Source organism: Morone saxatilis, unplaced genomic scaffold (genome assembly GCF_004916995.1).
Source record: "Morone saxatilis isolate NCDOM2014 unplaced genomic scaffold, NCSU_SB_2.0 Contig8, whole genome shotgun sequence".
NCBI lineage: Eukaryota > Metazoa > Chordata > Actinopteri > Moronidae > Morone > Morone saxatilis.
In genome coordinates, this window is record NW_023340257.1 from 11854763 (window position 1) to 11864436 (window position 9674).

The following is a 9674-nucleotide window of genomic DNA, read 5'->3' on the forward strand; positions in this document are numbered from 1 at the left end:
AAGTTGGTTCTTCTGGGAAGAACCAACTTCTTCCCAGATATGCATGTTAATATTATTTAATAAGACACGAGGCTGTATGTTGGAAAAATTTTAATGAATAATTAACCAAAAACAAACAAAACAAAACAAAAAAAGAAATGCTTAAAAGTTTTTGGTACTAGCCTAAGATATTACAAACATATTCAGGTAGTATAAACCATCTGAGTAACAAACAGAAACAGAAAAAAAAAAAAAAATGCCAAGAACCCCTTTTGCAAAAAGCTCAAATTATTGCGTGGTTGAAATAATCACAGGCTTGCAGATCATCCGGTTGTTAGAACTCTTCTAGAAGCGCTCCCGTAGCTCCCTGCCACAACATACAGTCGCATGCTCTCCTGAGGAGCTAATATACATTTAAAAACACAAATAAATAATCACAAAAAGTCTGATTTTATCTGCGGTGGGTCGACGTAGATTGTAACGCTCCGGCCAACACGCTGCTACAATAGTTAGTTTTTGGATTAAATATGAACAACGATAGAGACAGTCTAACAATAATTGGTACTTTGTTACAACAAGATAATCCTAATTATTCAAATATTCCACCGCCCACAATTTCAAACAATGTACAGTATGTCAATATCTCAGGATCATTCAGTGACGTTTGTGTCACTATTATTTAAACTGAATGATTGTTAACTTCTTTTCCAGACTAATAAATTGTTCATTTCAGCAGATTAAAATAAAACAAGCATTAAAACAATGCTGGTTTCAACACAGATACACAGACAAACATACAACACGTATTATATAACATTTTAGAGGTTTTCTTTCAGTGGATGTGGAGTACAGAACATTTGGGTAAAACCATGATTTCAACCACCCCCCCCTACGGAGATGAAGCGGCCGTCACTGGATAGTCTCCTTGCTGCTCCTGTTGCGGTTGTTGCTGTGATGCCAAATCTTTGCCATGACTCGCTCCTGGCGTGTCACAGCACTGAAGTCCATCGTCTTCAACCGAGGCAGGGCAGAAATGACATGATTCCTACGTGCACAAAGACACAGTTATGCATGTGCACTAAATAGTACATTTTGTATGTTCTGCACAGGAAATCAAACCTGAATGTTAAAGAGGTGCATAGCTATAGAAACTATATAAAGTTGACCTTATCTTTACGTTACTGGTGCTACATCTACCATACATTAAGATACCTAATCAAAAACCTGTATTGTTTCATGAGAAATCAGTTCATTGAAACAGACTTTTAACCAACAGTGGCTCTTTCTCTAAGTGTGTGTGTGTGACCAGTGTTGCTATGCAGACTGGGATACGTAACATGAGCTCGAGCTGCATTTAAGCACCTGTTACAATGTTATGCGTCTACATGCTTGCCAATCATTCATGTCTCAGATGAACACACACAGTAAACCCTCACTCTACTCTGACTTTGTGTTTAGTTCTATAGTCAAACTACAAGCAGTTGTGGATTACTGCTGGTGCTTATTGTCAGTCACTATGTTCAGTTTCTATAAAGAGTCAAACAACAATGGCCGAGCACTCAGCGTCCCACATCCAAACATTTTACAGCTAGGCAGGATGTGTGTGTGTGATTGGGATAAATGTGTTCCACCTGTAGGCCTTGTTGGTTTCTATGACATTTCCATGCAGAGTGATGGTGTGTAGGTGCGGTAGCACTCCCAGCCTGTCCACCTCTGACAGAATGAAAATGCTGTTGCCGTGAAGATACAGCACGCGCAGTTCACGCAGCTCGCACAAAACCTGGAAACACAAGCACACGCGTGAACACATACTGCAGGTGTACTGTGAGAAAGACATCTAGGCCACAAGCAAACATGCAAACAAGCCATGGCGAGAGGAAGGTTACCTGATCTATGTGTGAGATTTCATTAAAGGAGAGATCCAGCCAGGCGAGCTGTGACGGCTCAGCCAGGAAGTGGCTAACAGGCTTCTGGAGGTCACTAAGGTCAGTAATGTTGTTGTTATTGAGACGCAAGGAGCGGCTTAGGTACTTCATCGCCGAATTTTTCTTTGAAGGTCGCAAACTGCTGCTTGGTTCCTCTATCCATGCGTCTGAGACCACAAATAAAATGAATACAGTAAATATTAAGGACCGCCCTGTGGATTTGTTTGATTTTGTGTAACATTTTATTCAAGGTACACACTGTTTCAAAGACATATAAATGTATTAATCAGAAGATGAGGCATTGTGGTCATTAAGTTTCCATAGAACTTACCAATGAATTTACAACACAGAAATATGAGAAATGATCTTGAGCTGTTTAGTTGCACATTAATTTGGTAGAAGAAATGCTTAAAACTGTATTAGAAAAGAATAATACAGCCTAAATACACACTTATAACAAACTATATACATAGATATACTGAAAATGTATTTCTCTTTTTTATTTCAAGTATACTGCAGGACACTGTAATGTGCAGCCACTAAAGAAAAGGTGCATTTAGTATCTAATAATAATCGTACAGTGATAATACTAAAAAATAAGCAACAGTGTAAAGTACCATAAGGAGAGACAGAAAAGCCTTACAGGAATATGATAGAGACTGTGTACTACCTGCCAAACTGCTGATGTGTTTAAAAGATAAATCCACTGGAGCTCCACACATATTCACACCTGTAACAGATCCACTCACCTGTGGGAGGACGGTGACATCATGCTCATTCACCCAGTAAACAATAATAATTTAAAAAACAAACACACAAACGTCAGAATTTGCTGACATTAGCATACGTATTTAGTATTTATAGCTACCCTCTCATGTAACAGTATGGTGGGAATATAAGGCTGCTATAAATCATACATTTCTATGGTATCGATCCACACAAACCATAATTGCCCATTTCGGACCGATTTTTACTTATTAACCTACTTCAATTAATTATTAACCAATCAAAAACCACACTTACCAACAAACTAATGAAGCATACGGGCGTAATAACAACACACTTCCTTGCTCCCGTAGCCTAAACATTTACCTGTCGAAGAGACAACAACCCGTTTCCAAGGAAACGACCAGGTACATCATGGGATTTGTAGTTACACTATATTGTCTATCTAGATTACGATTAAACTGCGTTTGCCCATATGTTTCTATCATGTTTCTATGAACATTTGTTGAGTTAAATGTGTCGCCGTAATAAACACAGGCTAACAGTTATTAAAGTGTTAACTACTGTGTTTATATGTGTGCCTGTAGGACGCTTCTCTTGCTCGCTACACACACCTTTAATTTATACTCCGGCGTACGCCGAAATTCATCCCGGTTGCGAAGTGGCAGTCTGTCTGCGATAACATTAAAGGGCGTTTAATCTGCTGCAACCTTCGCGATGCTAAGACTAAAAACATAAAGGAAAAATAGAAAATCTAACACTAAAAAATGCATTTAAACTTTATTTCAGCGGCTCCTCCCCGCCTACCTCGAAACCGAGCACCCCGGTGGAGATATCGAGCGCAACGCTCAGTTGACGGCCGGCTTTTAAACCAATCAGCTTCGCCCATTTTCGTATGCGTCGATTCCTCAACCCTGATTGGCTGATTCAATCTTGAGCAGCCCTTTTTAAATTTTGTGGGACGAAAGGGTCGTACCCGTCTTCACAAAACCAATTCATAACCTTACGATACAGAAAAAAGTGACGTTGGCTTTCCAGGTGAGTCCCTGCTCGGATGCAACCTTTTATTACCATTAGTCTTTAAGATTAACGCCGAGTTACAGTAATTTAAGTTAGTTAGCAAATGTTAGCTGACTGTTAGCCAGATATTATAATGCAGGTTAGCGTTAACTAAACCTCGCTAACACTAAGTTAACATCCAGTAAACAAATCCACAGTAGCGGTAATGTAGGTAACTTTATTTAGCTAACAGTTAGTTGTGGATGAAACTGTGTAAACCTTAATGAGCACAGCTAGCGTTATGTAAAAGGCTGCTCGTTCGTCACCTAGTTGGACAACGCTGCTGTAATTTATAAGCTTGTTTAGACTTTGTTTGTTCACTTTCAGGTTTAAAATCCCTTTGAAATAAAGGGTCAGCCGAGATGGCGATGAACTTAGGTGTCAAGGCTCTTCTTTGCTGGGTAAGTTAGTTGTAACGTTTGTTTTTAAGTGCAAATATGTTGATTCCACTGAAGCTGTATTAATTAAGCAACTTGTCAAACTATCTATTTTTTTTTTTGCAGGTTAACAGTATCAAATTGTCAGACCGAGAAATAACATTAACTATTGACGATTTACAAGATGGGACAGTCTTACTGAAGATTGTTTACATGCTGTAAGTAGAAGTAATGTGTTGCAATGCTTGGCCTGTGTAAACAAGGGAAGGTCAATGACTACTGTAAAACATTTTAAACATGCTTCTGGAAATAATGGAGAATTAAAAGTGCTCGTTGGTTAGAATTAACTTTAATGTTTACCATCTTCTCTCAGGAAAAATGAATCCAACTCCTGTTGCATTAATTCCATCGAGGATCGGTTTAAGATCGTAGCAGACTTTGTGGAAAGTAAGTTTCTCTACCTTTTTTAAAAGATCAGATATTGCCTTTTATAAAAGTGTGATAAAATGTGACAAAGTCTCCAGTTTCAAAGATGTCACCCTTTTAGCTTAGTATTAAAAAAGTCCTAACATGTTTGAATCACTCAACTGACTCCATGTAGATAAAATCTGCAAAAAGCATGCTGTGTTTCTGAAAATGTCACTGTAGTCAGAGTGTGTTATTTACTACATTAAAGGCACTGTTTCTCTCTGTTATCTTCTAGTTGAACATTTCAAATGTAGCACCTTTGACCACACCCCTAATCGCTGTTGGGTGTGGTCTTAAGTATTTCCTGCTGCACCTGTAAACATGCCAGACAGTGATGTCAGTGTGTAAAGAACAACACTTTTACAGGCAGACAGATGTTGAATATTTCTGTCCTTTGAGAATTAACATGTGTTTTTTTATTTTTTTTTATTAGGGGATTGCAGATTCAGTGCAACCAAAGGCACTTCGTTGTCTTGGGACAACATAGTAGATGGCATCAACCTAACAGTAGAAATTGCAAAGGTATAAGATGAAGAAAAAACAAAATTATGACAAACATAGATATAGACCCATTCTGACTCACTCTTTGTGATACCACCAGGTGCTTTTGTTGCTCGTGTACCAAGACATGATGAATCACCGCTGCACACTAAACACACTGGAATGTGAAGTGGAGGTAATTGGAGAGTTGTTTTTGGATAATCAGATAAGTGTCTTATCACTGAGATACATCACATTTCATTCATCGTGTGTTGTGCTGTCATTTAATCCTGTGCCAATATGTCCCTGCTTATATCTTTTTAGCGAGAGATAGCGAACCTAACGAGTTCATATGTGATGGAGAGCGAGGGCTCTGTTTATTTGAATCACAGCCTCGATGCCTATTTGGCAAGGAGACGTAAGTCATAATTTCTTTTTTAATCTTCCATTTCTTCATGTCATAATGCCATAATAACAGTCATTAGTGTCACCCACACACTATTTCTGTATTTAAAAACTAGCTTTCTGGTTCGAATTGAACATGCAAGGTGTAAAATCTGTCATGTATCTCCATTAATTTTCAGATTTACCTGCCAACCGTGAAATATTTGAGGAACTAGCAACCACCTCTACATCCAGTCTGTCGACCATGTCCTCGCTGTCCGATGGTGACTCCCCTGTCTTCAACCGCACACAGAAAATCACATTTTTGGATATGCAAACTGTGGCTTCTTCCTCAGTCAGGTATCTGTGTGTATTTGAATTTGAGCACAAAGCTTATTGTATTCTGTTTATGCCAGAAAATTTGATGATTTTAATCATCCGTTGAGAAGTGTTTGAGTCGACTCAAAACATGTGATGTGATGATAATACTTAGTGTGTGCTAGTTAGCGATCTATTAAACCCTTATTTCTAGACATTTTTCAGCTTAATTAATTATCTGCATGTCACCTTTTGCAAGAACTTCAGCTCAAATTAATCATTCGAGAAAGCTGATTTGTTGGTATTCTTTGTAATGAAAATCTGTAGTAGTGAAAGTAGTTTGATGCACCATACTTTGCTGACCTTGCAGTAACTAAGATTTTTGTTTTCACACAATAACAAAATGCCAAACGTTTTACTTGCATATCATCAAAACATTGACTAATATGCACATAATAAGCAGGTCTCTCATATCCATTTTATGTTTGTCCATGCAATGTTATTAGTTTGACAATATCTGATCTGCTTTTATTCCCACAGCAAGTCTCCTCTGCAGGATATCATGAACACACCTAAATTTCAATTGAGGAAGATGCAGCGACAGATGATCAAGGAGAGAGACTACAGAGATGGGTTGGAGAGGGAACTGGCCAGCAAGCTTGCTCTCATTGCACAGAGAGGTACCACATTTAAGTGTTTGTTTTATTAAGTTTATACGACATTGAACAAACTTGTTTTTGGTGTCTGCAGGGTTTTAATAAACTGAATTTTCAGGCCATAAAATGTCTTTGAATATGACTTTGACAAGTCTTAACAATTGATTGGATTAATGAATACTGCTGCTACTAAAGTTTTTCACTCTCCCCTTTTAAATCTGTTTTTTGGGGAACATTTAACACCTACAATACAAAACCTACATGTAACTAATACCGATTTGCCTTTATATCCTTTTGTTCTTTTAAATACTTTTATTCCCTCTATGGTTGTGAAATAGGTCTTAAATCGCATTTATAGCGGCCTTAAAATGTCTTAAACTGAACCTGCATGTAACCTAAGAGCCAGATTAAACTCTGTTCTATACTTTGTATTTTCAGAAACCCATATTAACCAGTTACAGTACCGCCTTGATAAGCTGAAAGAAGAGCAAGGTGATCAGGAGCAAGTTTTGAGGGAACAAATCAATGAGCTTGAGACCAAGAACAACACGTAAGTACCAGAGAACAGAGTCAAACACTATCATTTTTATTTACTGTGAGGCTCATATGTTAATGCGCGACAGAGCTAATAAGACCTTTTATAACAAAGACGCTTGTTCAACTTGAGTTTGTGAATACTATTTGCTTTTACAGGCTGTGATACTTCCTCTGTTACAAAACAAATCAGTTGCTAACTGTTTTTTCTGTCTTAGGCTACAAATGCGTATTCATGATATGTTGAAGGAAAACAAAGACCTAAAGTGTAACTCCGCACTGATGGAACGCAAAGTTTTAGAGTGTACAGAAGAAAATGGTGTTCTTTCTTCCCAGGTAATGACACATGTGCAAATTTTCTGTCTGTTAAATCTCTTTGCTAGTTTCTTTATAAGTGAGAAAGCAATCAGTAACAGTTGGGTGCAATGTCCTTTGAAGTTTCAACATGAGTAGACTTCCCTCTGAACCTAAGCCATGCGAATATTATACTGGTGGTGTCAAGTCCCAGTGGGTTCAGCACTAGTAGCAACCCTTTCTCAGTAGAGTCATGTGTCAATGTTGAAATCCAAACTTATTGCAGATTGTAAAAACTTTATTTGAATATTTTCACAGATGAGAGCAGTATGTTCACAGCTGGCCATCTTTGAGGCAGAAGTTGGCAGGCTGACAGAAACCCAAGCATCTGCTCAGGAGGAGTGGAAAAGCAAAACAGACCACCTAGAGTCTGAACTCAACCAAACTACTGCTCAAAAGGTACATATTGTATTTCCTTCACAGAACAGAAGTTGTGTTAGCAACTACTTTTAGTTCGTTAAATCCTTGAATGATTCAGGTTGTACCCAGTAGAAATAAACAAATGTGATATAACATTATTATGTTATAGTTTTAAATGTTGTGTCACTGGTATGAAAACACTACAAAATAAATCACTTGTCACGTAATAACAACTCAGACCTTTCTTCCTCAACTCTGCAAACAATCAGTAATGTGCAGGAATGCCCCAGTACCCATAATTATTTGGTTTAGAAGTGGCAGAAATATAATTGAAAGAAAAGCACACACTATAGTTAAGAATTGACTGCGTTTATGATATACTGCCCATGAGACAGAGCATTTGAGTTTTGTGTTGATGGAATAAGTGATTCTCCTTTTACTCTCATTACATTTTACTTTACAAATGTACTATGCTCATCCTTGTTTTTCAGGATCTACTGACTGAACAAATTCAGATCCTCCAGGGAAAGATTTCATGTTTGGAGGAGGAAATAAGCAGGGCCTCTAAAGAAGAAGTAGGGGAGAATATGGGGCCTATAATGGAGGTAAAGTCCATAATTCTATGTAAAAGTAAAATCATGAAACTGCATTCAGAAATGTTTGCTAATCAAATATAAAGTATGCATTTTCTTATTTTCAAAATCTGCTTTGGATTACAAAGTTACTAATGGCTTTATGTTCTTAAATTGCCAGAGAGAAATGTATGAGACTGAAATCAATGGACTGAAGAATGAGCTGGAAAGCACATTTTGCTCCCTGAAAAGGGCTGAGGTGGAGATTCAGGCCAAAACACAGCAACTGGCAGAGTATCAGGAAGAAATAGCTCAACAGAAGGATCTCCTAAAGCAACTGAAGTCCCAAAGTGAAGAAATGATTCATGCCAAGGATGAAATTCTAAACAAGTTGCAAAGGGAGATCAATGAGCAGAGAGCAATCCTTCAGCAAGAGATCCAGGATCTCAAACTTCAACTTGAGCAAGTTGAGCATCAGAAAATTGAGCAGATGACCAGATTACAACAGCATATTGCTGCTTGTGAACAAGAAGTTGAAAAACTAAAGGAAATTAAGAAAGAGAAGGAAGACCTTCTCCACCAGACAGAAGAAAAAATGAGAGAGCTTGAGACACAGTTATCTGCTGCCAGTTCTCTATTGGTTGATAAAGATCAACAAATTAACAGTCTCAGAGAAGAAGTTGACATTCTTACAGATGAAACTAAAAGTGACAAAAATGAAATTCAAGCCAAAGAAGAAATGCTTGCCAAATTACTTCTGGAGAAGTCTAATGAGCAAGAACATTTTCAAAATAAAATCCAGACCATGACAGTCCAAGTGGAAGACCTTATCTCATCTCTCAAACAGGCTGAGCAGGAAATCCAATTTAAGCAAGACCTATTGGCTAAAACCCAACAAGACAATACCCAACAAAGAGAGGTACTCCAACAGCAGATTGTGACACATGAAGAAGAGGTTCAGAAGTTAAACAAAGAGATGGAGGTTAAAAATGAGCAGCTTGTTATTCTAAAGAATGACAGCTCTCAACAGTCTGAATTGCTCGAGCAAGAGATTAATGGTCTACAAGGCCAACTAGAAAGTCTGATGGACACTCTCAGAAAAGCTGAGGAACAAGTTCGGGCTCAGAAGGTTATTCTTACAGAGCAGGAGCAGGAAAGTGCTCATCAGAAGGAGCTCCTGCAGCAACAACTGTCTGCTTCTGAGGAAAGGACGAGGAGCATGATGGAGGAGATCCGGACTAAAGAGGAACAGATTAACATGTTGGAAAAACAAAGTTCAGAGCAGTCAGAAACATTACATCAAGAGATCCAAGATTTAAAGACACAGGTTGAGTCTCTTAGTTCTTCACTGAGGAATGCTGAGGAGAATTTGCAATCCAAGGAAAATCTATTGGCTGAACAGCATCTACAGAGCACTCAAGATATAGCGGCACTCCATACGCAGATGGTAGCATCTCAAGATGAGGTGAAGAGGCTAAATAC

At 38.2% G+C, this 9674-nt stretch overlaps 2 protein-coding genes across 3 annotated transcripts in view; one reads left to right on the forward strand and one right to left on the reverse strand.

Annotated features, from left to right (window-relative positions):
* Nucleotides 1–790: 790 nt before the first annotated feature.
* lrrc51 (leucine rich repeat containing 51) lies at nucleotides 791–3162 on the reverse strand. Of its 2 annotated transcripts, none has more exons than XM_035680503.1 (5): nucleotides 2997–3162; nucleotides 2575–2653; nucleotides 1866–2071; nucleotides 1611–1759; nucleotides 791–1024 (listed from the first exon to the last, which is right to left on the reverse strand). In XM_035680503.1, the coding sequence occupies exons 2-5, from the start codon at nucleotides 2624–2626 to the stop codon at nucleotides 889–891; spliced, it is 543 nt and encodes a 180-aa protein (XP_035536396.1). In that variant the 5' UTR covers nucleotides 2627–2653; nucleotides 2997–3162; the 3' UTR covers nucleotides 791–888. The 2 variants fall into 2 exon arrangements, with proteins under 2 accessions (XP_035536396.1, XP_035536395.1); XM_035680502.1 differs by having other exon boundaries at nucleotides 2928–3056.
* Nucleotides 3163–3282: 120 nt separating this feature from the next.
* numa1 (nuclear mitotic apparatus protein 1) overlaps nucleotides 3283–9674 on the forward strand; it is a 14620-nt gene continuing 8228 nt past the window's right edge. Inside the window, exons 1-14 of the mRNA XM_035680504.1 lie at nucleotides 3283–3668; nucleotides 4017–4090; nucleotides 4193–4284; nucleotides 4440–4513; nucleotides 4968–5056; nucleotides 5136–5210; nucleotides 5339–5432; nucleotides 5599–5758; nucleotides 6257–6396; nucleotides 6811–6922; nucleotides 7125–7242; nucleotides 7519–7659; nucleotides 8112–8225; nucleotides 8374–9674. Of these exons, the coding sequence (XP_035536397.1) occupies nucleotides 4052–4090; nucleotides 4193–4284; nucleotides 4440–4513; nucleotides 4968–5056; nucleotides 5136–5210; nucleotides 5339–5432; nucleotides 5599–5758; nucleotides 6257–6396; nucleotides 6811–6922; nucleotides 7125–7242; nucleotides 7519–7659; nucleotides 8112–8225; nucleotides 8374–9674 (2549 nt within the window). The 5' untranslated portion in view covers nucleotides 3283–3668; nucleotides 4017–4051. The remainder of the gene's footprint in view (nucleotides 3669–4016; nucleotides 4091–4192; nucleotides 4285–4439; nucleotides 4514–4967; nucleotides 5057–5135; nucleotides 5211–5338; nucleotides 5433–5598; nucleotides 5759–6256; nucleotides 6397–6810; nucleotides 6923–7124; nucleotides 7243–7518; nucleotides 7660–8111; nucleotides 8226–8373) is intronic.